General features: G+C 36.1%; 2 protein-coding genes and 2 pseudogenes across 2 annotated transcripts; 2 read left to right on the top strand and 2 right to left on the bottom strand.

Moving 5' to 3' along the window:
* Positions 1 to 1159: 1159 nt before the first annotated feature.
* LOC141831764 (uncharacterized) lies at positions 1160 to 1597 on the bottom strand. Its single transcript, XM_074719170.1, has one exon. The coding sequence runs from the start codon at positions 1595 to 1597 to the stop codon at positions 1160 to 1162; it is 438 nt and encodes a 145-aa protein (XP_074575271.1).
* A 528-nt stretch (positions 1598 to 2125) lies between these two features.
* On the bottom strand, positions 2126 to 3484 carry LOC141831763 (uncharacterized; annotated as a pseudogene).
* Positions 3485 to 3534: 50 nt separating this feature from the next.
* Positions 3535 to 4867, top strand: LOC141831479 (uncharacterized; annotated as a pseudogene).
* Positions 4868 to 12699: 7832 nt separating this feature from the next.
* LOC141832389 (mitochondrial thiamine diphosphate carrier 2-like) lies at positions 12700 to 24292 on the top strand. Its single transcript, XM_074719892.1, has 5 exons — positions 12700 to 12806; positions 18209 to 18336; positions 18497 to 18649; positions 18999 to 19148; positions 23868 to 24292. The coding sequence occupies exons 1-5, from the start codon at positions 12725 to 12727 to the stop codon at positions 24084 to 24086; spliced, it is 732 nt and encodes a 243-aa protein (XP_074575993.1). The 5' UTR covers positions 12700 to 12724; the 3' UTR covers positions 24087 to 24292.
* Positions 24293 to 26100: the final 1808 nt, after the last annotated feature.

The following is a 26100-nucleotide window of genomic DNA, read 5'->3' as shown; positions in this document are numbered from 1 at the left end:
TAAAATCTGCAATATCTCTTTTCATACCTTTCCATCAGTATGATCGTCTCAGATCTTGATATATCCGAGTACCGCCCAGATGGACTACAAATTTGGATTGATGTGCTTCTCGTAGGAGGTCTTCCTTCACGGGGTGTACCTCTGGAATGCACAATCTGCCTCGAAATCGCAAGGATTCATCCACATCACGAGAGAAGTCTAGCTTGGGGCCTAACTCCAACTCACTAGCCATCAATCGGAGATACTGATCTTCCGCTTGACTTTCCTTGATCCGCTCAACTAATGGAGATTGTGCAATCAAGGAGACCAATATGCCCTGTTGTGTTTGTCCTATCTCAGTCAAATCTAACTTTGAAAATTGTCTGACTATCTCAGTAACTGCCACCCTATGACATGACAATATACCTCTGCACTTCCTACTCAATGCATCTGCTACTACATTGGCTTTTCCAGGATGGTAGTTGATAGTGCAGGCATAGTTTTTCAGAAACTCCATCCACCTTCTTTGTCTAAGGTTTAACTTTTTTTGTGTAAACAGATACTTCAAGCTCTTGTGATCTGTGAATATCTCGAAAGTAATACCGTAGAGATAATGCCTCCAAATCTTAAGTGAAAAAATGATAGCTGTCAATTCTAAATCATATATAGGATAATTCTTCTCATGGTCTTTCAGTTGTCGAGAAGCATAAGCCACCACTCGACACATTTACTGTACTTTGCATATAGGCGTTCTTTCCGTAGTATTTCTAGAACTATTTTGAGATGTTGTTCATGCTCCTCCTCTGACCGAGAATATATCAAAATATTATCAATAAAGATAATTACAAAGCGGTCTAAATATTTCAAGAATACTCGGTTCATCAGATCCATAAAGGCTGCAGGAGCATTGGTAAGCCCAAATGACATTACCAAAAACTCATAATGTCTGTACCGGGTACGGAAGGCAGTCTTCTGAATATCAGTATCTCTAACCCGTAACTTGTGATAGTCTGATCTCAGATCAATCTTTGAGAATATACAAGTGCCCTTAACCTGATCAAACAAATCATCTATTCTAGGTAGAGGATACTTGTTCTTGATAGTTACAGAGTTAACTACCTATAATCAATGCAGAGCCTCAATGAACCATCTTTCTTCTTAACAAACAGAACTGGAGCTCTCAAGGAGAAACACTAGGACGAATGAAATCCTTGTCGAGTAACTTTTGGAGCTGGACCTTGAGTTCTTTCAGTTCTTTTAGTGCCATCCGATATGGAGCTTTCGATATTGAAGCTGTACCACATAGCAACTCAATGGCAAACTCTACTTGTCGTGGAGGTGGCAAACCAGGAAGTTCTTCTGGAAATACATTAGGATATTCACGAATTATAAGAACATCAGAAAGTCGTACAGAATTATCCACATCGGAACTCACTAAAGATGGGAGATATCCCTCGCATCCTCGAGCCAACAACTGCTGCGCCTGAAGAGCTGAGATGATAGATATGCCTCGATCGATGATCCTTGTAAATTCCCATGATGGCTGGTCTAAGGATCGAAAAGTCACTACTTTGGCTCGACAATTGACAGTGGCGTAATATTCTGACAGCCAATCCATACCCAGAATAATATCAAATTCAGTCGTCTCCAACACTTGTAAATCCACTATAAGGATATGACCATCGAAATTCAAAGGATAACTCTTGACCTCTTGATTTGACATTAACACTCCACCTGATGGTGTCAATACTGATAATCAATAAGATCGAAGGGTTGGAATCCTCTCAATCTTGCATACGAATTCCGAAGAAATAAAAGAATGCGAGCTACCAGTATCTATCAATATATCCGCAGAAAAATTATAAATGGAAATAATACCTCGGATAACTGATCCTCCAGCTCGCTGTGCCTTCTTACGAGTCAAGGCATATACATGTCCTGCCTCTGAACCCGACTGTTGACCCCTCTGAATAGAAGAAGAAGGCCGACTCTGATCTTGTGAAGGTTGGTATGGCTGGGTCGACGGCTGATAAGGCAGTGATGGATACTACTGGGGTAGGGGTAACAAGTACTGCTGAGGTAGAGGAGGCAGGTATTGTTAGGGCGGAGCTAACAAATACTGTTGAGACAGAGTTGGCAAATTCTGTTAGAGTGGAGGTACAGAATGATACTCGCTCCTCACTTGGGATTGTAACTGGTAAAGTTGTGTGGAACAGACTGGGTAGGTGAGGGATTTCTTTGCCGGTACTGCTGAGATCTTTGTGGACCTCTCTGATGTCGACTGTAGAGGTCGTGGCGTAGGTCGAGCCTGCTGAGACTGTGATCTTCCTGCTTGATGTTGTGCTCTCAAAGTACAATCTTTCTGCATATGTCCTGGCAATTTACAATAGAAACATATAGTACGATCTAGTGAACATTCTGATGCTGTGTGATTTGGTGCACCACATTGAAAACACTTCAGGGGTATCTAGCCTCGCTGTGATGGGAGTAGGCGACTAGATCCCTATGATACCTTGGACACCTTTTATGGCCGTGAAGACTCTCTAGTCGTATCCTGGTCACGAGATTGACGACCTCGACTATGTTGTCTAGAGTGTGATGTCTGCGAGGTCTGTTGACTAGCTTCTTTTTCCTGAGAGATTTGCTGCTGAGTCATCTGAATAAATATAATTCGATCTAATGCCTCTCGATAAGTAGTAACAGGGAATCCAGACATCCTGACCCGAATATATGTTGCAAGTCCCTGTGTAAAGTGGAGCATACGATCGTAGTCCTGAGCTACCATATGTGGGTAAAACTCAGCAAGTCGATTAAATTCTGCATTATAGTCCAGAACGCTTCGGTCACCTTGCTTGAGAATCATGAATTCCTGACGTCGAGCAATACAAAATGCTGCAGGAAAATACTGTCTCTCGAACGCCTCTCTGAATGACTGCCAAGAGATAACCTGATCTCCGAAAACAGTCTTCTGCATCTTCTACCATGTGGATGTCTGTCCTCTAAAATGATATGCAGCTAGATCTACCATCTCTGTGTTAGAACAAGACATGTACCCAAAAGTACACTCAATATCCTTCAACCATGTACGTGCCACCTAAAGGTCGGTGTCTCCGTGGAATAGAGTAAAACGATTCTTTGCTAAACTAGCAAGCAAAGGAATGCGAGCCATTCTCCATGATAATGGATGATGTAGGGGTGACTAAGTCGGCCACATGAGCTTCTACAAGATGAGGTTGATCCTCGGGATGACCATCAACTCCAGCACTAGGACCAATCTGAGCCTCTGGTATCATCTCAGATGGGGAGAGTGGTACGTCATACAAACCATGATCAACCCTTTGAGTCGCAGGGGCATGCCGACGTGAACGACCACGACCTCGACTACTACCATCATCAGAACCACGGTTGCGGCTACGAGCACGCCTACTGCCTCCAGTTTTGCAGGCGCAGACTTGACACTATATTTAGTTCAGCTTTTCTTAGAGTTGCTCAGTGATTTTGACATGCTGATTTTTGGTTTGGTTTACTTTAGTTTGGTGGTATTTATGTCGGGGTCGTGGTCATTCACGTCGACGTGCCCCTGCGACTCAGAGGGTTGATCATGGTTTGTATGAGGTACCATTTTCCTCATCTGAGATGATACCAGAGGCTCAGATTGGTCTTAGTGCTGGAGTTGGTGGTCATCCTGAGGGACAACCTCATCTTGTAGAAAGCTCATGCGGTCGACTCAGCCACCCCTACATCATCCATTATCATGGAGAAAGGCTCGCATTCCTTTGCTTGCTAGTTCAGCAAAAAATCGTTTTACTCTATTCCACGGAGGCATCGACCCTTGAATGACACGTACATGGTTGGAGGATATCGAGTGCACTTTTGGGTACATGTCCTATTCCGACACAGGGAAGGTAGAACTAGCTGCATATCATTTTAGAGGACAGGCATTCACATAGTGGAAGATGCAAAAGATTGTTTTTGGAGATCAGGTTTTCTCTTGGCAGTCATTCAGAGAAGCATTCTAGAAACAGTATTTTCTTGCAGAATTTTGTATTGCTCGATGTCAGGAATTCATGAGTCTCAAGCAAGGTGACCGAAGCGTTCTGGACTATAGTGCAGAATTTAGTTGACTTGCTGAGTTTTGCCCACATATGGTAGCTCAGGACTACGATCGTATGCTCCACTTTACACAGGGACTTGCAGCATATATTCGGGTCAGGATGTCTGGATTCCCTGTTACTACTTATCGGGAGGCACTAGATCGAGTTATATTTATTAAGATGACTCAGCAGCAAATCTCCCAGGAAAAAGAAGCTAGTCGATAGACCTCGCATACATCACACTCTAGACAGCAGAGTCGAGGTCGTCGATCCCGTGACCAGGATACGACTAGAGAGTCTTCACGGCCACAAAAGGCGTCCAAGGTATCATAGGGATCTAGTTGCCCACTCCCATCACAGCGAGGCTAGATACCCCTGAAGTGTTTTCAATGTGGTGCACCAAATCACACAACATCAGAATGTTCACTGGATCGTACTATATGTTTTATTGTAAATTGCCAGGACATATGCAGAAAGATTGTACTTTGAGAGCACAACATCAAGCAGGAGGTTCACAGTCTCAGCAGGCTTGACCTGCGCCACGACCTCTATAGTCTTGGCATCAGAGACGTCCACAAAGATCTCAGCAGTACTAGCAAAGAAATCCCCCACCTATCCAGTTTGTTCCACAGTCACAACTTTATCAGTTACAACCTCAAGTGAGGAGCGAGTATCATTTTGTACCTCCACTCCAGCAGAATTTGCTAGCTCTGTCTCAACAGTATTTGTTAGCTCCGCCCCAGCAATACCTGCCTCCTCCACCTCAGCAGTACTTGTTACCCCCACCCCAGTAGTATCCATCACTGCCTTATTAGCTCTCGATCCAGCCATACCAACCTTCATAAGATTAGAGTTAGCCTTCTTCTTCTATTCAGAGGGATCAACAGTTGGGTTCAGAGGTAGGACATGTATATGCCTTGACTCGTGAGAAGGCACAGCGAGCTGGAGGATCAGTTATCCGAGGTATTATTTCTGTTTATAATTTTTCTGCGGATATATTGATAGATACTGGTAGCTCGCATTCTTTTATTTCTCCGGAATTCGTATGCAAGATTGAGAGGATTCCAACCCTTCGATCTTATGGATTATTAGTATTGACATCATTAGGTGGAGTGTTAATGTCAAATCAGGAGTTCAAGAGTTGTCCTTTGAATTTCGATGGTCATATCCTTATAGTGGATCTACAAGTGTTGGAGACGACTGAATTTGATATTATTCTGGATATGGATTGGTTATCAGAATCTCACGCCACTGTCGATTGTCGAGCCAAAGTGGTGACCTTTCGATCCTTAGACCAGCCATCATGGGAATTTATAGGGATCATCAATCGAGGGATATCTATCATCTTTGCTCTTCAGGCTCAGCAGTTGTTGGCTCAGGGATGCGAGGGATATCTCCTATCTTTAGTGAGTTCCGATGTGGATAATTCTGTACGGCTTTCTGATGTTCTTATAATTTGTGAATATCCCGATGTATTTCTTGAAGAACTTCCTAGTTTGCCACCTCCACGACAAGTAGAGTTTGCTATTGAGTTGCTACGTGGTACAACTTCAATATCGAAAGCTCCATATTGGATGACACCAAAAGAATTGGAGGAACTCAAGGTCTAGTTCCCAGAGTTACTCGACAAGGGTTTCATTCGTCCTAGTGTTTCTCATTGGGGAGCTCCAGTTTTGTTTGTTAAGAAGAAAGATGGTTCATTGAGGCTCTGCATTGATTATAGGCAGTTAACTTTGTAACTATCAAGAGCAAGTATCCTCTACCTAGGATAGATGATTTGTTTGATCAGGTTAAGGGCACTTGTGTATACTTAAAGATTGATCTGAGATCAGACTATTACCAGTTATGGATTAGAGATATTGATATTCAGAAGACTGCCTTCCGTACCCGGTACAGACATTATGAGTTTTTGGTAATGCCATTTGGGCTTACCAATGCTCTTGCAGCCTTTATGGATCTAATGAACCGGGTATTCTTGAAATATTTAGACCGCTTTGTAATTGTCTTTATTGATGATATTTTGATATATTCTCGGTCAGAGGAGAAGCATGAACATCTCAGAATGGTTCTAGAAACACTATCGAATGAAACCTATATGCAAAGTACAGTAAATGTGCTTTCTGGCTTACTTTTGTGGGATTTCTAGGGCATGTAATCTCTAGCAAAGGGATTTCAGTAGACCCCCAGAAGATTGTAGCGGTTGTCAAATGAGAATCACTAAAATCAGTGTAGGAGATTCGCAGCTTTCTCGGATTAGCTGGGTACTATCGGAGATTTGGTGAAGGGTTTTCTAGTATTGCTGCACTTTTGACCCGGTTGACTAGAAAAGTGGTCAAATTTACTTGGTTTGACACTTGTGAAGCAAGCTTTCAGGAGCTCAAGCAAAGATTGGTGAGTGTTCCAGTTTTAGTTATTCCCTCTAGAGAGGATGGATTTATTCTTTATACGGATGCATCTATTCAGGGATTAGGGACAGTTTTGATGCAACATGATCAAGTGGTGGCCTATGTTTCTCGACAACTGAAAGACCATGAGAAGAATTATCCTGTACATGATTTAGAATTGACAGCTATCATTTTTGCACTAAAGATTTGGAGGCATTATCTCTACTGTATTACTTTCGAGATATTTACAGATCACAAGAGCTTGAAGTATCTGTTTACACAGAAAGAGTTAAACCTTAGACAAAGAAGGTGGATGGAGTTTCTGAAAGACTATGACTGTATTATCAACTAACATCCTGGAAAAGCCAATGTAGTAGCAGATGCGTTGAGTAGGAAGTCCAGAGGTGTATTGGCATGCCACAGGGTGGCAGTTATTGAGATAGTCAGACAATTTTTTGAGTTAGATTTGACTTAGGTAGGACAAACACAACAGGGCATATTGGTCTCCTTGATTGCACAATCTCCATTAGTTGAGCGGATCAAGGAAAGTCAGACGGAAGATCAGTATCTCCGATTGATCGCTAGTGAGTTGGAGTTAGGTCCCAAGCCAGACTTCTCTCGTGATGTGGATGAATCCTTGCGATTTCGAGGCAGATTGTGCATTCCAGAGGTACACCCTGTGATGGAAGACCTCCTATGAGAAGCGCATCGATCCAAATTTGTAGTCCATCCGGGCGGTACTCGGATGTATCAAGATTTGAGACAATCATACTGGTGGAAGCTATGAAAAGAGATATTGCAGATTTTGTAGCTCGGTATCTAATTTGCCAACAAATTAAGGCCGAACATCAGAGACCAACCGGGTTATTTCAGAAGATCGCAGTGCCGAATGGAAGTGGGAGCATGTCACTATGGATTTTATCACGGGACTACCAAGGACCCAGAAGAAACATGATTCAATTTGGGTAATTGTTGATCGTTTAACCAAATCAGCACATTTCTTGCTGATTCGTAGGACAGAATCTCTTGACCGTTTAGCAGAGCTATATTGTAAGGAGATTACTAAACTCCATGGTATTCCCCTTAGTATTATTTCGGATCGAGATCCACACTTCGAGATTCTGGCAGAGTTTTCAGAAGGCACTAGGTACAAAACTGTGCTTTAGCACTGCTTTTCACCCTTCAGACTGATGGACAGTCGGGAACGTACTATCCAGACTTTAGAGGATCTTTTGCGTGCTTGTGTCTTAGATTTTGATGGTAGCTGGGAGGATCATTTACATTTGGTAGAGTTTGCTTATAATAACAGTTACCACTTTGCTATTCAGATGACACCGTTTGAGGCACTCTATGGTAGAGTATGTAGATCACCAATTTTATGGGATGAGGTTGGTGAACGCTAACTTTTGGGACCACAGAGCATTCTACAGGATGTTGACTAGTACGGATTATTAGATAGAGATTGTTGACTGCTCAGAGTCGACAGAAGAGTTATGCAGATCGAAGACGAAGAATGTTAGAATTCGCAGTGGATGATCATGTATTTTTTCGTGTTTCACCTATAAAAGGAGTTAAGAGATTTGGATTGGGAGAGAAGTTGGCTCCCAGATTTATAGGACCTTTTCAGATCTTGGAGAGGATTGGTGTCGTTGCATACTGACTTGCGTTACCCTTATCTTTAGTAGGAGTGCATAATGTCTTCCATGTCTCTATGCTGCGGAAGTATGTCCCGGATCCGACACATGTCCTAGAGGATCTTACAGTGCCACTACAACCTGATGTGACATACAAAGAATTTTCTGTTCGTATTCTGGATCGCAAGGAACATCGGTTGCGGAACAAATGCATCCACCTCGTGAAAGTTGGATGGGGCAGCACTCCGATCAGGAATCAACTTGGGAGCGTGAGGACGATATGCACGCCAAGTATCCTCATTTATTTTCCTCAGGTATCAATTCTCCTTAATTACTTTAATTTGAGGACCAAATTTCTTTTAGTTGGGGAGGATGTTACGTATTGATTTAAAAAAAGGAAAAACTGGAGGTTGAGATTATGATTAAGTTTGATCACAACCATTCATTTAAATCCATACATCCTAAACCTAGGTTTCATTATAGTATAAAACCCAATAATCAAATCCCGATTCAGTGCAAGCTGCCTCCACCGCGCGCCTCCTTCCTTTCTGGCACAACCCAACACCCTTTGCGTCTCCTTCGTTTTTCCTGAGGGTCTCCACATGGCTCTACATAGACCATGACTCTGATACCACTTGTTAGTATCGATGGAATCAAAATATCTCCACAATGGTATAATATTGTCCACTTTGAGTTTAAACCCTCATGGTTTTATTTTTGTGTTCTACCCAAAAGGCCTCATTTCAATGGAGATATCTTCCATCTTATAAACCCATGATCTTTTCCATGTATTTCTAATGTGGGACTTTGATTGTATCTCAATAATCTACGGTCCCCCTTAACGGTCCCAACGAACCCTTCATTGGTACGAGACCTTTTGGGTAAAACTCAAAAACAAAACCATGAGGGTATGGGCCTATAGTGGACAATATCGTACCATTGTGGAGATATATATGAATTCCATCTTATCTAACAGTGATATCAGAGCTGATCCATGTGGTGGGGGCTCCTAGTAAGGGCTCCGTTGGTACCCGTACTAATAAGGGGTCCGTTGGGACCGTTAAGGGGGACCCGTAGATTGTTGAGATGCAATCAAAGTCCCACATTGGAAATATATAGAAAAGATCATGAGTTTATAAGATGGAAGATATCTCCATTGGAATGAGACCTTTTGGTTAGAGCTCAAAAATAAAACCACGAGGGCTTAGGTCCAAAGTGGACAATATCATACCATTGTGGAGATATTTTGATTCCATCGGTACTAATAGATGTGAACACTAGAGGAGGAGGGGTGAATAACGATTGAGCTTGTAGATAAAAGAATCACTTTCTTTTGCTGCAATCCTAGCAAGGTCACAAATGTACAATTAGTCATAGAAAAATAAATAAAACACAAGCACATACCATACTATAGGTGATTTACATTGGCAGCCTCGAAGCTCCTAATTCATGTCTTATGATCCTTTAGGTGGATTACTCTCAGATTTCTCTATATTTTCTCTACTTCGATGGAGCGCTAGAAGTGACAAACTTCGGACAAGATTGTCATAATATGTACATAATACTTTCTCTATATTTTTTCAATAGAAAATTAAAAGAGTGTCCTTTTATCTATATTGTCAAAAGGATACTCCTTTTTTTAAAAATTATCAAAAGAGCGTCCCATGCATAATTTTTTGCTCAAAATATCCTTGTGTCCTTTTATCTATATTTTTTTGTTTTATTTTTTAATACGCTAATTAAAAGAAAAAAAAGGAAAAAGAAACAGAAGTATAAAGGAAAAAGAGAAAGGAATGAAAATAAAATCGTAATAAAAAAAATTAATTTTTTAATTTTTTTTCTATTTTTTGTTTTTTTAATAGTTAATTAGAATGAAAAAAGAAGGAAAAGGAAACAAAAGTAAATGGAAAAAGAGAGGAAAGTAAATTAGAAACAAAAAATTTAATAAAAAATAGAAAACTGAGAAAAAAACCAACTTGGAGTTGCTTTGCAACTTTAAGGTGGAGTTGATTTGGTTAAAGCAACTCTAATTGGAGCTGCCAAGGTGGTGCAACTTTTATCATGGTAGCTCCACATTGTTTTGGTTTTCTATTTTTTAATATGCTAATTAGAAGAGAGAAAAAAGAAGGAAAAGAAAACAAAAGGAAAAAGAAAAAAAGAAAGCAAAGAAAATAGAATAAAAAATTTATTTTTTTGGCTTTCTATTTTTTAATAGATAATTAGAAGAGAAAAAAAGAAAAAAAAAGGAAAAGAAAATAAAAGTAAAAAGGAAAAAAAGAAAAAAGAAAGAAAAAAAAAGAGAACTTTAAGAAAAAGTGGAAAACTAAAAATGAAAAATCATCTTAGATCTACTTTGTACAAAGCTGCTCCAAGGTGGTCAAAATAAAGATTTTGGCTAGAAAATTATTGGTAGAATGTTGCTTTAATAATTTTTGAAAAAGCGACGTCCTTTTGACGATATGGATAAAAAGGTGCCCTTTTGATTTTCTACCTAGTTTTTCCTCTTTGGTGAAGTGTTCGAAGGTGAAGAAACCTCTTGCAATATCATTGTAAAAGGTACAAAGGTAAGGTTTTGACGATGAATCTCAAACAAGAATAACAATAAAACAAAGCTTTTGTTAAGCTATTGTATCTATTTCATGGCCCTTTGAACCTTGTTAATGCTTCTTCCATGAATTCCTTTGCTGACACGATCTGCTGATATGACACCCATTAGTTGACTAGTATGCCACCATTAGTCAATTGATTCGATTGATTCTAGCACCTCGCGACCATTTCTTGCATTTCTCTTGATGACTACTTCATCCAAAGTTCATTGGTCAACTTGCAATATCCATCAGTCGACTAGCCTTGATCAAATCTAGTTGATCACGATCATTTCCTTTGTTTCCTTTGATGAATGGTTCACTCAACCTTCATTAATCGATTGATCATAGACAATCTGTTGATTGAAATAAAAATCAACTAAGTTTCTAAGTTGACCACCCCTCACTAGTGTGCTCTCAACCCTCAACTCACTATCAAGCTTCTCTTCCTTTGGATGCACTGAATCCTTGGCTCCCTACTTGTGTCATCCTTCTCGCTCCATTTACATAGTGCATCTCTAGCAATCTTCCTCTAAGTTTCTCGTCCTTTGAGCCCTCGACTTCCTGTGTCATTCATCTTGCTTCACTTGCGTACCCTGCCCAAGCACAGTCACCTCTAATGCTCCTTATCCTATGATTCATCGAGTGCCTCATACCATCCTTTTCTGACCTTTCATGAACTTTGAGCTACCAAGTACTTATGACCTAGACCGTGCCAAGTCATCTTCATGCATGTATATGTCTCTCTGCACATTTAGGCACACAAATAAAAAACAAGTGCAAGGCCTAACTTACCCTTTGCTCAAATATTAAAACCAAACCACTTGGGGGCTGAAGTTCCAACATGTTCAAGTCCTAAACGACGATCTAGAACTCCCTACACCAATTGTAGGTACTCTCCATACTTAGAAATGGGAAAATGTGGGAACTTGTCTTAAACACATTGCCAACATGGCTTTAAGATCAAATCTTCAAGTAATCTACTGCTACTTAGATGTTTAATACAATTCTTACTAGAATCTATACATAAACCAAAATTGCAACATGCATTCTTCAGGTAGTCTTCAAGTTTGACACTCATCATCAAGGTGCAACTGTGACACTTATTCCTTGAATATTACGATTAAGCTTTACAATTCATTTGATGACCTCCGAAATATGTCAGGACTACAAGGTCAGGAGTAAGTCATCAAGCTGAATCATCTAACATACTATTGCCAAACATCAAACCACAAAAGAAAAATGCCAACTATATATGCATGCAATATACATAAATTTGATGGAATCACCTTTCTTTAAAATGTTTTAATACAGAGAAAAATAACATAATTATTTGGTGACTGTAATAGGTAATGTGACTGTTTCTCTCATGTCTAATCTAAGATCTATCCACAAAATAAATTGTAATGAATCTCCCATTCTTGAATTTAGCTTCTTTAGTGTCACTGTTAAAGAGAGGAGACACCTCCCTTTGTTAGGGGAGACCCTCCTAAGCATGCTAAAGTGAGCAGTTACCACACCTAATTGATTGGTGTTTTGGGTTGGAATGACCTTCCTCTGGATTTCTGTTATCACCAATACCTATCAGGTGATGTCATTGTAATCCATGAGAATCAATAATGAAGCAATTAGTTGTGTATAAAAAAAGGGAAACCCATTTGGTGCCCATAATCAAAGTAACACAAAAGTGAACCCCCAAAATACATGGGCATATATATAGATAACATTAACAAGTGAAATAATGATGCACTGAAAAACACAATAAATTATAATAGATATCCACATCTAAACTGTGGATGATTTGGTGATAACAGAAATTCTTGTTTATTTTGTGATTATACATTTTTCATTATTTTTCATGTGGTTTTTAGATTATAGTGCATTAGTTATTGCACTATAATAGGTATTGGACACGTATGAGAATTTAACAGATTCATCTGAATGATCTCGAGTTTCACATGTTTGCTGCTGTAGAGTGTTTATTGTTCTGTTCTTATTTCATTTGTTTCGTGAAACAGGGTTTTTGGAGAGGAAATGTTCCAGCTCTCATGTTGTACATGCCATATACTGCTATACAATTTACAGTTCTTCACTATTTGAAAACTCTTGCAGCAGGTTCATCAAAGAAAGGTATAGATATCTTAAAGTTCAATTTTATCACAATACGTGCCATTTAGGTATTTTTTATACTAGATTTATTTGTCTTGCATGCAGCAGCTGGATACAAGTCTTAAATTTTAGCTGAACAACTTTATACATACTACTCGACAATAATTGGGTAGCAAGTTACTATGCTATTTGATACCTCAATGTTGCACTAATCTGCTCTACAATTACGTGATCTAAAAACTGTATTTAAATTCATGCATGCTTCTTTGCAACTTTATGGGGGCATGACATAGGCATACAAATGGCTGAATCATGCTATCAGCTGGGGATCAAATCAAAGCTAGTATCTTAAACCAACTTCACTTTGTGGGAAAAATTTCCTTGGCTTGCTATTTTGATCTAGACTATGATCTTAGTGCCAACCCACCAGCTCTAGTTTAATTTCTCTGCAAAATTTCTGGACTTTGGGTAGTGCACCTGGAAGTTTGTTAGGAACTTTTGTCAACTTGAAATTGCACACATTATTAAATCTTTTAAGATGTATTAAATTCATAAATTTATTCTCAAGTTAGTGTTTAAAATACCATACGTATCAATGCAAAATTTATCGTTTTGCCCACCCGGCACGACATCCATACCGACATGAGGCACACTTGTCTACGAGGCCTTCGTGAGGCAGCATGGTCTCGCACTTGTGCGAGGCCTCCGTGAGGTAGCGCGGCCTAGCATGAGGCCATTGCAAGATCGTGCAAAGCAGTCGTGATGCCTCTGCGAAGCAACTTGGCCTTGCACGAAGCAGTCGCGAGCAACGTGTAAAATTTTGATCCGTGTCGATGTTTCGGTCCTGGATCGGAACGATATAGTTTCGGTATCGTATTGTGTTGTGCCGATATAGTTTTGGTATTTTTAAAATTTTAAATATAAATGTATATTAATTTTATTAATATTTGATTATTAAATATGCTTTATATGTTGAGATGTTGAATTTATATTTCAATATTTTCTAATAAGATAATGGTTATTAAATTATTTTTAAAAAGTAATTTTTAAAATTCAAAATTAAATTTAAAATTATAAAATCATTTGAAAGGTTAAAAATAATTATAAAATTATTTGAAAATCTTAAATTATTTTTTTGAATGTATTTGTAAATTTTTAATTTTAAAAAATTTATTTGAAATGTTTAAGAATTATACTTTCTTTAAATTTTTAGATTATTTTAAATTTATATTTAATTTTAAATTATTTTTAAAAATTAAAATATTCTGTAAAATATTTATTAATTTTTAAAATTATTAAAAATTTTGAAATAATTTTTAATATTTTATAACTATTAATAATAGTTTGTTTTTTAAAAATACATATTTAAAAAATAAAAAATAACTAAATCAAAAAACTAAGAAAAATCACGGTTGCAATTATCCGTGTAGGCCGTTGCAACACCGCAACCCTTGTGGAGGTTTTAGGAATATATAAAATTTTATTAGAATTTTAAATAAATTTTTATATATTTTAATGGGATAATTTGATTAGAATTATAGGAAATATGTTTGATTATTTATTTAAGTTAGGGGTTGATTAGATTCATTAAAAAATAATAACATAATTAACAGATAAATAAATAAAAAATTATTAGAGTTAAATAAAATATATAATTAATTAGATAATTTTATTAGGGTTTAATTAAGCCTTTTTGAATTATCCCAATTAATTGAGTTAATCCAAAATTCAGTTTTAATTAAAAAAACTCGATTTTTTTCTTGACACCGCGCGTGACCTTGGCACGACCGCAAGGTCGTGCGATCCCTTCGACGCGGCTAGGTCGCCAGGGTCACGCGACTCCTCCGACCCGCTGGGGTCAACGCGGCTGCGCAACCCCTACGATGTAGCCGTCGAGGTCAACGCGGTCGCGGGACCATTCCGACACGGTTGCAGTGTCTCACGATCCCTCTAGCATGACCGCTGGGGTCTGGGTCTCGTGACCCCTTCGGTGTAGTCATCGGGGTCGTGGGACCGTTTTAGTGCAATCGTTGAATCGCGTGATGCCTCCTGCGACTAGGCTTGGTGCTGGGTCGTGCCGGTGCCGATCGGCAGGCGGAACGAAATATTTTACCCGTTTTCACCAGCTCGGTACAATATTTCAATCCCTGGTCGCGAAGCCCTATGGCTGTGCGAGACCTCTGCAAAGTAGCTCGACCTCATGTGAGACCTTCTCGAGGCCCTGCGGCTCAACCTCTCGCAAGACCTTGTGGCTGTGTGAGGCCTTGCACAAGGCCTGCGGGAGACCTCGCAATCGTGTTAGGCCCTCGCCTTCACGAAGGCTCCCATGGTGGCGCAAGGTCATCGTGAGGCACGTATGTGACCCCATAGTCACGCGAGGCCCTATTGCGTGAGGTGTCATTTTTCCGTTTATTTATTTATATTTTTTCCTTTATTTTCTTGAATTGTTATTTTGTAATAATGTTAACTTTGTTCCCTCTTAATTCTTGTTCCTTTTTCCTCTATTAGTTTCTTTTTTTATTCCTTTCCTCCTTAAACACATGATTTTTTTTTTAAGAATAGAGTTTCTTTTCCTCTGTTAAATTATTTCCTTCACTTGTTCACATGGGCAAACACAAAGGCTATGGGGAAAAAAATACCTCTTTAAAGATAGAGGGAGAACTATCTCTTTAAGGATAGAAGGGACAAATTGCTAGAAATGATAGAAAAAGATTAAATATAATATAATTCGTAAATACTGCTACGATTGAATTAATTTATTTTATATATAATTTAGTTTAATTTTAAACTGATTAAAATAAATTCAATTCAATTCAAACCTACATGATCCTAATCACCATGTCTTGACTTCAGTTAATCCTAAATCAAATTTTGCTCAATCTTAATTTTTAAAATGTTAATTTAATTTAACGTAATTAATTGTTTAATTTTTAAAAAAGTTATTTAAAATATAAAATTTTTAAATAAGATAAAAATCTGGTATTTAAAAGATTTTGTGTATTCTAACTTTTATGATGTCAATAGAGATTGATAATTAAAGTCATCATCTAAGAATTCTTATACAATATTTGAAGTCGTCATCCCTTTATCCTTTTACTATACAGTAAAAAATTTAGTCAACTTTTACATATTCAAAAAATATAAAAATTACATTAACTATGAATAATTTAAAGTTTATTTCAGCAAAAGGTGGAATTCGCCACTCCAGTGACCCCACACGGTCGGCTCACGACTATCTGTGAGGAGGTAAATCGAGAAGCTGCAATTAGCCACGACGAAGGAGGGCATTGCCTCGGCTTCGTCGAGATTCCACCCTTGCCTATTTCAGTAACTCTGTTTCGTCATAACCAACTCAACTATGTCCCGGGGGCATAATTTAAAGTTTACAAATAAATATAACATAATCAATCCTTAAAATTATCAAAATATATTTAAAGATGTCAAAATTGAAGATTAATCTTCATGATCATAACCATTATAAATATAAGGTCTCAGATTTGATGCCTCTGCAATAAAACTTAAAATTGAAGATCAATCTTCATTACCATTGTAAATGCAAGTTCTTAGACTTGATGCCTTTACAATAAACTAGAAATTGAAGATGAATCTTTATCACCATTGGAAATGCAAATTCTTATACTTGATGTCTTTGTAATAAAATTAAAATTAAGACTATTTAATTATGTACAACAATAATAAAAATATAGATTTTAAATTTATATATTTAACAGTTATTGCAAAATATTAATAAGCATTGATCATCTCACGAGATAATATTAAAACTTGAACTTAACAATCAACATCTCAAATACAACCTAATAGTAAACATTTATAGTAATCAAATATTAATAAAAAGATAAATTTTTTTAGCATATTTTATATTTTAAAAAAGTATCGAAACTATATCGGTACAATACGATATTGTACCGAAACTCCGGCATGACTCACAATTTTAAACCTTCTCTCATGTTGCTCTTTTTTCAGATTGTTTGTATGGACCTCAACAAAAGATTCGTCTAATTCATTTTAAGTTTCAAGTTCTTTCGTTTTGGGATGCAATATTTATCTCTCACAAACTTTTAGAACCCAATCACACCCGACACATGCAATGAAATCATGAAACACAGATAAATTGAAAAGATAAAATTACAAACAACAAGAAGGATTAATATTGAAGACCTTGTATTTTGGAGAATTAGTTAAAAAGGCTAGACTCTTTGATTGCTCTATAAAAAAAGGCCCTAAACCCCAACTAGGCTCCTACTAAATTATCCTTCTGTTAAATAAGCTTCTGAGTGAATTTTTGTCTGTGTGAGATTTTTGTTCAATTTTGTGCTTAATCAACAGTCTAGATTTTGTACAAGATTTTGTGATCATAAATTGCATAATTAACGAGCCACATGCTATAATGAAAATTGCTCTGCAACTTCCAGAAGTCCGAGGCCATTGGTAAGGAACACCATGTGAGGTCAACTGAACAATTGGCAGGGTTAACATCTCTCCAAGTGGGGTTGGCTGAGCACCTAATAAGGTTAACATTTCTGTAAATCAGGTCTTCTTAACTTTTGTTTGGGCTGACTAAATTAATACTGAGTTCAATCTCTTAGCCTCTATTAAGGGCAAAAGATGCATAGTGCATCGATTGAGCTCCTAGTATAATTAGCATACCTCCAAGTCAGTCGTGATAGCTCTTGTCTGTGGTGACCAAATTAGTAGCGAGTTCAATCCATTAACTTCTATTTAGCATGAAAGATGCATAGTGTGTTAATCTCTCCATATCAACAATTTAAGCATGAGTTGAAGCTCCATATCCCATTTCTTCTATTCAAATTATGAGTCCACTTGTGACAGTAGCCACAGGACTCTTAGCTTGGAGCTTAACTTGAGGTGCCATTGACAAATTAAACAACACTTTTAGACCAACTATTATGATTATGATTCCTTTAGGTCCAAGGCATGTCTGAATTGAACTTTGTACCATATCTTCTCTTTCTTTGAGTAATTATATATTTGCAATCAGTTTCTTAAAGTGCTAAAACATTTATCATGGTTGTCATGAGTATGACCGTGGTTGCTGGCTGATGTTAAACACATTTTGATTCGACAAATTCCCTTAACATTACCAATATCTATTAGAAATGCTACTCGGAAGTTGGATACTGCAATCATAAGTCATTTCCATCCTTTGCAAAAAAGAATCTATATAAAATTTGGAACGTAAGTTGCAGGCTCAGGATCTGAACTTGGTCTGGTACATTCAAGGTAGAGTGGTAGATTTCTTGTGTTACTGAAAGTACATTTCCTTGGTTTCTGATACATTCAAGGTATATTAGAAAATTTCTTGTGTTACTGAAACTACATTGCTTAATCAATGAGCTAATGAAATAAATTTTTGTCTTAACATACTAAATTTTCCTTTGCAGAGGATCACTTGCAGTTGAGTCCTTATTTGTCTTATTTTAGTGGAGCATTTGCTGGATGTGCAGCAACTATAGGGTCATATCCTTTTGATCTTCTACGAACTGTCTTAGCCTCACAGGGTGAGCCGAAGGTATGAAAAGAAATGTCCTTTCTTCATGCTTTGATGTCCTCCAATGGAAATGAAAGTTTTAGAAGAATGGGGAAATAAATTCTGCAAAATGTAATTTGTGCACTTGATAAATGCCATTAATAACTGGAACACATACTGAGAGTATTTGATGTTAATTTAGGTCTATCCAACCATGAGATCGGCTTGTTTTGACATAATTAAAACTCGCGGTGTACGAGGACTATATGCTGGATTGTCGCCCACACTTGTTGAAATCATTCCTTACGCTGGTCTACAATTTGGATCATATGACACTTTCAAGCGTTGGATGATGGTAACATTTGAAAACAATCTATTTTATATCAAAATTTGCTTGATATTCGTTATCATCATGCTTATTGATTTAACTCTAAATATGTCATAAATTGAAGGGTTGTGATTTAGATTTTTGCATGGTCTTTCTAGCTTGAACCTCACAATTTGTAGCATTGTCTTCAAAGTGTTCCAAACTTCACTATTCTAGCACTAACATAAGTCATCCATCCTGTGCTTTAGCATAAATTTCAAGGATACATATTCTCATCTTAAATTTTAGGTAATATTGGTTCATCTTATGAAGTATCAATGATCTTTTTGTTTTTCTTGACATTTTAAATTAGAAAATCTCTCTCCTTTATACACAGGCTTGGAATAGATACAGATTTTCCAATATTGGGCCAATCAAGCCAGATGATTCTCTATCAAGCTTCCAATTGATTCTTTGTGGTTTTGTAGCTGGAACTTGTGCAAAAACCATTTGCCACCCTCTAGATGTGGTAAAAAAGAGATTCCAGGTAACTTTGGATATCTTAACATCCTCAATATAATTAGCCAACCATTTTGGTCTCTAAATTAGTCTTTTCTTGAAGCTCTAGAAATTTTCATCCCATATGGTTAAAGTAGGGTTAAAATTTTGAATGTTTGGCAACTATATTTCTGTACCAAAATTTTTAGCTGCTAAACGTCCAAGGACATTCAAATGCTACATGTTTCAGACCCAAACTTCCAAGGACATTCAATTGCTTCATGTTTCAGACCCAAACTTCCAAGGACATTCAAATGCTTCATATTTCAGACCTAAACTTCCAAGGATGTTTTTCACCATACAATTACTTACAACATTTTGAAGATGCTCGGTAGTTCATTTAATATATTTTTTCTTGTGCTACCCTACAAAGTAAAAGTCTAGTTGGAACAACTAATTTTAAATTTGTTTTGTAATCTCTCATGAAGTCTGATTGTGTTAGTAACTGTTAACCAAAACCACTGAGACGAAGTCTACGGACAGAGCCCTCCATAAGTGATTTTATGGAGGTTGGTTTAATCAATAGATCACAAAACTTAGGTAGTGGATTGTGAACTATGGTTGTGAAGTATAAGGAATACTACATTAGGAATCAGAAACATATACAACAGGTGTGTACTTGTAAAGGCTATAGTTTTGAAGACCATATACTATAGTTGTGAATTCACAGAACCAATAAACTGCTATAAATATCTATATCCTGCAGTTCAAAGGCTACACACTAAAGTTTGTAACCAAACAACACACTTAAAGTTCAAGAATTTCTGAAAGCCACACCATACTTTTATATTTCCCAAAGGACACATTTAATTCCAAAAATGTCTTTCCCGCCTTTCAACCCTAAATTAAAGCAAAAAACTGATGTCTTTATTTTAAACTGAACCAAATCAAAGAGTTTCGTACAAAAGTTATTAATGACCCTAAAAAATTCAAATTTTTTTAAAATTACATCATTCAATGATCTCCTAAATTTATTCATATTTTTTTTAAAATTTTAAAATTTTAATAAAAAATTTAAAAATATAAAAAAGATTAATAAAAAATTTAAAATTAAAGGAACGTTAATAAAAATAAAAAATAAAAAATATTTTTATCATGTAGATAGCTCATTAAAAGAGAAAAAAATAAAACAAAATTAAATAGAAAAATAAAAAATTAAATAACTAAAAATAAAAAATTACTTTGGTATTGATTTCTTCAAAGTATTACCACCTTAGTACTGATTTCATCAAAGCATCATCACTTACATGAATTTTTGAAAACAGATTATGCACGGTTAGGAAGACCTTGAATCTGAGACTCTAGGGCACGATGAGATTGAGGAGCTCTGTAGAAACTTACATGCTTGGATTGGATCCCATCAGAGTTGTCTAAGACTATCAATAAATTTTGTCCGAAACTCATTGATGGACCTAGAAAATTTAGAATTCTGAAACTTGGACATGAAGTAGAAGAGGAGGGTGTAAAGAAAGTAGATATGATGTGCAACCTTAGTTCTAAGGCTTCTATATGAAGTTAGAGGTCTGTGCCAATTGACATATTGGTTGAATTTTTAAAAACAGATTGTGCACAGCTAAGAAGGTTTCAAATATGAGACTTTAGAACACGGTGAGATTGAGGAGCACTACAGAGACCTACAGGACTTGGATTGAGTTCCATTAGAGTTGTCAAGGCTATCAATGAGCTTTGTCCGAAACGCATTGAGGAACTTAGAGAATTTGAAATTTTGAAACTTGGATATGGAGTGGAAGAGGAGAGTGAAATGAAGATAGATATGATGTGCAACCCTAGTTTTGAGCCTCCTATATAAAGTTATAGGTCCGTGTCAATTGACATGTTGGTTGAATTTTTGAAAATAGATTATACACAACTAAGAAGGCCTTGAATATGAGACTTTAGAGCATGGTGAGATTGAGGAGCACTACAGAGACCTACAGGACTTGGATTGTGTTCCATCAGAATTGGTTAAGGCCATCAATGGATTTTGTTCGAACCTGATTGATGGACTTAGAGGATTTGAAATTCTGAAACTTAGATATGGAGTGAAAGGGGAGAGTGTAGAGAAGGTAGATATGATGTGCAACCTTGATTTTGAGCCTCTTATGTAAAGTTATGAGTGTTAATTTCTGGGAACTATAGTGGTATTGTTTTATAAAGATCAACACCATTGTATTGGAGAAATCACAATACAATGGTGTTGGTTTCGAAGAATCAGGATCATTGTGATGCTCTTTTATAAAGATTAACAACACTATATTAGAGAAATCACAACACAATGGTGCTAGTTAGAAGAATCAGGACCATTATGGTGCTATTGATTTTCAAAAATCAACATTAATGTATAGGATAAATCACAACACAATAGTATTTTTGAAAGATCAAAACCAATGTGTTAGAGAAATCACAACACAATAGTCTTGATTTCAAATGACCATAACCATTATGGTGTTGTTTTGTATAGCATCACAGTGTGGGAGAAATCATAACACATTATTGCTAGTTTTTGAAAACCAATACCACAATAGTTCTTATCCTTCGAAATCAATACCACTATGTTGTGATTTCTCCAACACGATAGTGTTGATATTTATAAAGAAACACCACAATGGTTCTGATTCTTCTAAATCAGCACCACTGTGATTTCTCTAACATAGTAGTGTTGATCTTTATAAAACAACACCACAATAGTTTTGATCCTTTGAAACTAGTACCACTGTGATGTGATTTCTTCAATATAGTGATGTTGATCTTTATAAAACAATACCACTATAGTCCTGATCGTTCGAAATCAACATTTATAACTTTATGTTGGAGGCTCAAAATCAGGATTGTACCTTCTCTACACTTTCCTCTTCCGCTCTATGTCTAGGTTTCAGAATTCCAAATTCTCTAAGTCGATCAATGAGTTTCCGACAAAATCCATTGATAACCTTAATCATCTCTAATGGGATCCAATCCAAGTCCTATAGGTTTCTGTAGTGCTCCTTGGTCTCACCGTACTCTAAAGTCTCATATTCAAGGTCTTCTTAATCGTGTACAATCTATTTTCAAAAATTCAGCCAATGTGCTAATTGGCATGAACCCATAATTTCATATAGGAGACTCAAAACTAGGGTTGCATACCATATCTATCTTCTTTTTACTCTCCTTTTTCATTCCATCTCCAAGTTTCAAAATTTCAAATCCTCAGGTCCATGAATAAGTTTCAGGCAAAACTCATTGATGGCGTTAGACAACTTTGATGGGACCCAATCCAAGTCCTATAGGTTTCTGCAGTGCTCCTCAATCTTATTGTGCTGTAAAGTCTCATAGTCAAGGCATTCTTAGTTGTGCACAATTTGTTTTAAAAATTTAGCCATCGTGTCAATTGACACAGACTCATAACTTCATGTAGAAGGTTTAGCGCACATCATATCTACTTTCTTTACACTCTTCTCTTTTACTCCATGTCCAAGTTTCATAATTTCAAATTCTCTAGGTCTATTTTGAGCAAAATCCATTGATGACCTTAAACAACTTTGATGGGACCCAATTCAAGTCATGTAGGTTTCTGTAGAATTCCTTTGTCTCATCGTGCCATAAAGTTTCAGATTCAAGACCTTCCTAAATGTGCACAGTTTGTTTTTAAAAATTCATGTAGGTGGTGATGCTTTGATGAAATTAGTACCAAGGTGGTGATGCTTTGAAGAAATTAGTATCAAAGTGATGATGCTTTTAAGAAATCAGTACTAACGTAGTGATGTTTTGACGAAATCAAATCAAGGTGGTAATGTTTTGATGAAATCAACACTAAGGTGATGATGCTTTAACCAAAACAGCACTAAAGTAATTTTTTATTTTTAGTTATTTAATTTTTGATTTTTAGTTATTTAATTTTTGATTTTTCTATTTTAATTTTGTTTTATTTTTTCTATTTCAATTAGCCATCTAAAAGATAAAAATAATTTTATTTTTATTAATGTTCCTTTAATTTTAAAATTTATTATTATTATTTTAAAATTTTTTTACTAAAATTCCAAAATTAAAAAAAAAATAGATAAATTTAGGAGATCATTATGAGTTTAAAATTTGAATTTTTAGAGTCATTAATGCCTTTTGTATGAAACTTTTTATTTGGTTCGGTTCAGTTTGGTTTGGTTTAAAATAAAAAAATTATTTTTATTTTAATTTAGGGTTAAAAGGCGGGAATGGCAATTTTGAAATTACGTGCACTCTTTGGGAAATATGAAAGTATGGTGCGCCTTTTGAAAATTCTGAAACTTTAAGTGCGCCCTTTGGTAAAAAGCCGATATGCTAGGGATTGGATTATCCAGATATTGTGAATGCAAAGGTCATACACAATGGTTTCAATGAACCAGAAATGATATACTACGTGAATTTGGCAAACCCAAATGCTACAGCTTTCGAACTTTTAAGTATAACTATAGTTTGAAACACTCAAATACTGGAGTTTCAAAGTCTCAGAACACAGAAATATTGTGGTTTCTTGAGACACCACTTAGTCTGTCGCTTTAAGTTGCTTCAAGATTTGTATTATATTGAAGGAACCATACTGCATAAGATCACTGATTAAGGTTTCCATATAATTTGCCACCATACTATTTAATACTTCACCATTACTTGCTTTCATAAACCCTGCTTATTTCCACTCCACAGTGTATTCAGTTCCTTTAGAGCGCTGTCTTGATTTTCACTTGGTTTACTGCAGATCGAAGGTCTAGAGAGGCATCCGAGGTACGGGGCACGAGTAGAGATCCAGAAATACAAGAACATGCATCATGCCTTGAGAGAGATATTCCACGCAGAAGGGTGGCCTGGTTTATACAAGGGCATCTTTCCCAGTTTATTAAAATCTGCTCCTGCCGCTGCAGTCACATTTGTTGCATACGAGCACACCTCCAACTGGTTGCAATATCTACTAAATTGAAGACCATCAACTCATTCGATTAATTTGTTCATTCTATACATGACGACAAACACTACGCAACCGAAGTTTTGGTCCTTTAGAAGTGTCCGTCAACCCCATGAAGCGCGGGGAACTATCGACTACAACCTTGTTATCTATGTCACCTTTCACACTAATTTATACCTTTCTTTTGTTTATTTCCCTTCATTTTTCCACCAGGTTGGTTATATCACTTTTTTTTACTTCACTTTGCCTTTGGCTGAAATGATATCATGTTTAGCCTTTTAGGATTTAGAAATTGATTTATATCCGGTTCATTCAAATTAAATTCTCATTCATCTCCATGTATATATATATGATGGTCCCTTCGATCAATATTGTGTAGTTGAATGCCAAATTTAATTGATGAAGAAATCTTGATCTTATGAGAGATCCTTGGATCAATTGTGTTTACCTCAAAGTGGCTATTCTTGTTGCTCCCATAATCTGTCATTTTGGCAGTTGTATTATTTTTTTTATCACGTATTTTGATTCTACGTATTTTTTTTGGACAAATTTATGAAATTTAGAAATGTACTAATGATCACATAGTTCTTTAAAATTTTTAGAGTATATATATTTAAAGAGCAAGTCTCCAAACAAGTACAACTTATGTATTAATAGAATTTCTTCTGCAACAGATGGAATTTGTTATCCTAGTGGTCCATATAATCGGTTTCATGATTATCTGTGATGAAGTAAATCGAGAAACTGCAGTTAATCATGACGAAAGAGAGTATTGCTCGATTTCGTTGAGATTTGAATTATTGTCTTTTTTTATAAATTTGTTTCGTCGTAATCAACTCAACTATGCCTGAGAGCGTGTATTAATAGAATTTGAACAACAGGGGAGTGTGAGCTTGAGCAAGCTTTTTTCAACTCCATTTCAATCTGAAATTCAATTGGATTTGAGCTAGGCAGCTTGAGTTGTGATAGTTTAGGTACAACTAGAAGAGTTGGCTCATGACTTCTTCAGATCTTTAAGTATTATAATAGTTTAAATTTAAAAATATAAATTGGCTAACTCTTAAATAGGAATATTTTATTTGTTGACTTTTTAATTTGAGTCGACTATTTAATTATGGTGCAACAGTAAGATATTCAACAAATATTAATTGTTAGATGAGGAGTTATTTGTATTTTTTAGATTTATCTAAGGAACAAATAGATCATTCATTTTTGAAATTAATTAAGTTTGAATATTTGAATTATTAAAAAAAACAAAATTGAAGGGAGAGATGTGAAATTATGCATGGAAATTTTGTTTTATTTTTTGATAAAAAATAATAATAATAAGAGCATCCATAATGGATGCTTTAAACGGGATGTTATAACATCCCATTGTGGAGGGGTGTTATAACACCCCTCCAGTGGAGGGTGTTATAACACTCCTCTATTGAACGAGTTCAATTAAAAGTGGGCGGGTCAGTCAAGAGGCTGATCCACCCCACGTGTATTTTTTTATTTTTTAATTATATTTATTAAAACGGTTAGTTTTAACGGTTATTTTAAAATTGAATAAAATTTTTAATATTATTTTTTAAAAATAGTAAAATTATTATTTTAAAAGTAAGATTATTATTAAAAATAATAATACTAATTTTAATATTTTAAAATATTTTTAAAATATATTTATTTAATATGATATAATTTTAAAATGATTGAGTGAACGATGGGATCCATAAATATTAAATTTTAATGTTAAAAGATATATGTTGTTATAATGAGTATGTGGTAATGGATGAATTTTTTAAAGATATGTTGTTATAATTGGTAATAAATCTTATACTTTTTAATGAGATGGAAAATATTATAATGAAAGTAGGAGTGGATTGTGGATGTTTTAAGGGATATTTTTCTAATGTTACAATATACTAATTCTTAATATAATTTGCCACGTCAGTCATATATCCTCGTTAGTTCCCACGGAGTCTTTTTTTAGAAGTCTATAAATATAGCTGGATAAAGATCGCCACGCACACTCCTAATCCCCGTC

Source organism: Curcuma longa, chromosome 7, assembly GCF_044706935.1.
Source record: "Curcuma longa cultivar G26 ecotype Majalengka, Jawa Barat chromosome 7, ITB_CL_G26_1.1, whole genome shotgun sequence".
Classification (NCBI taxonomy): domain Eukaryota; kingdom Viridiplantae; phylum Streptophyta; class Magnoliopsida; order Zingiberales; family Zingiberaceae; genus Curcuma; species Curcuma longa.
The sequence above is the reverse complement of the archived record's forward strand: the minus strand, read 5'-3'. Positions and strand labels throughout refer to the sequence as shown.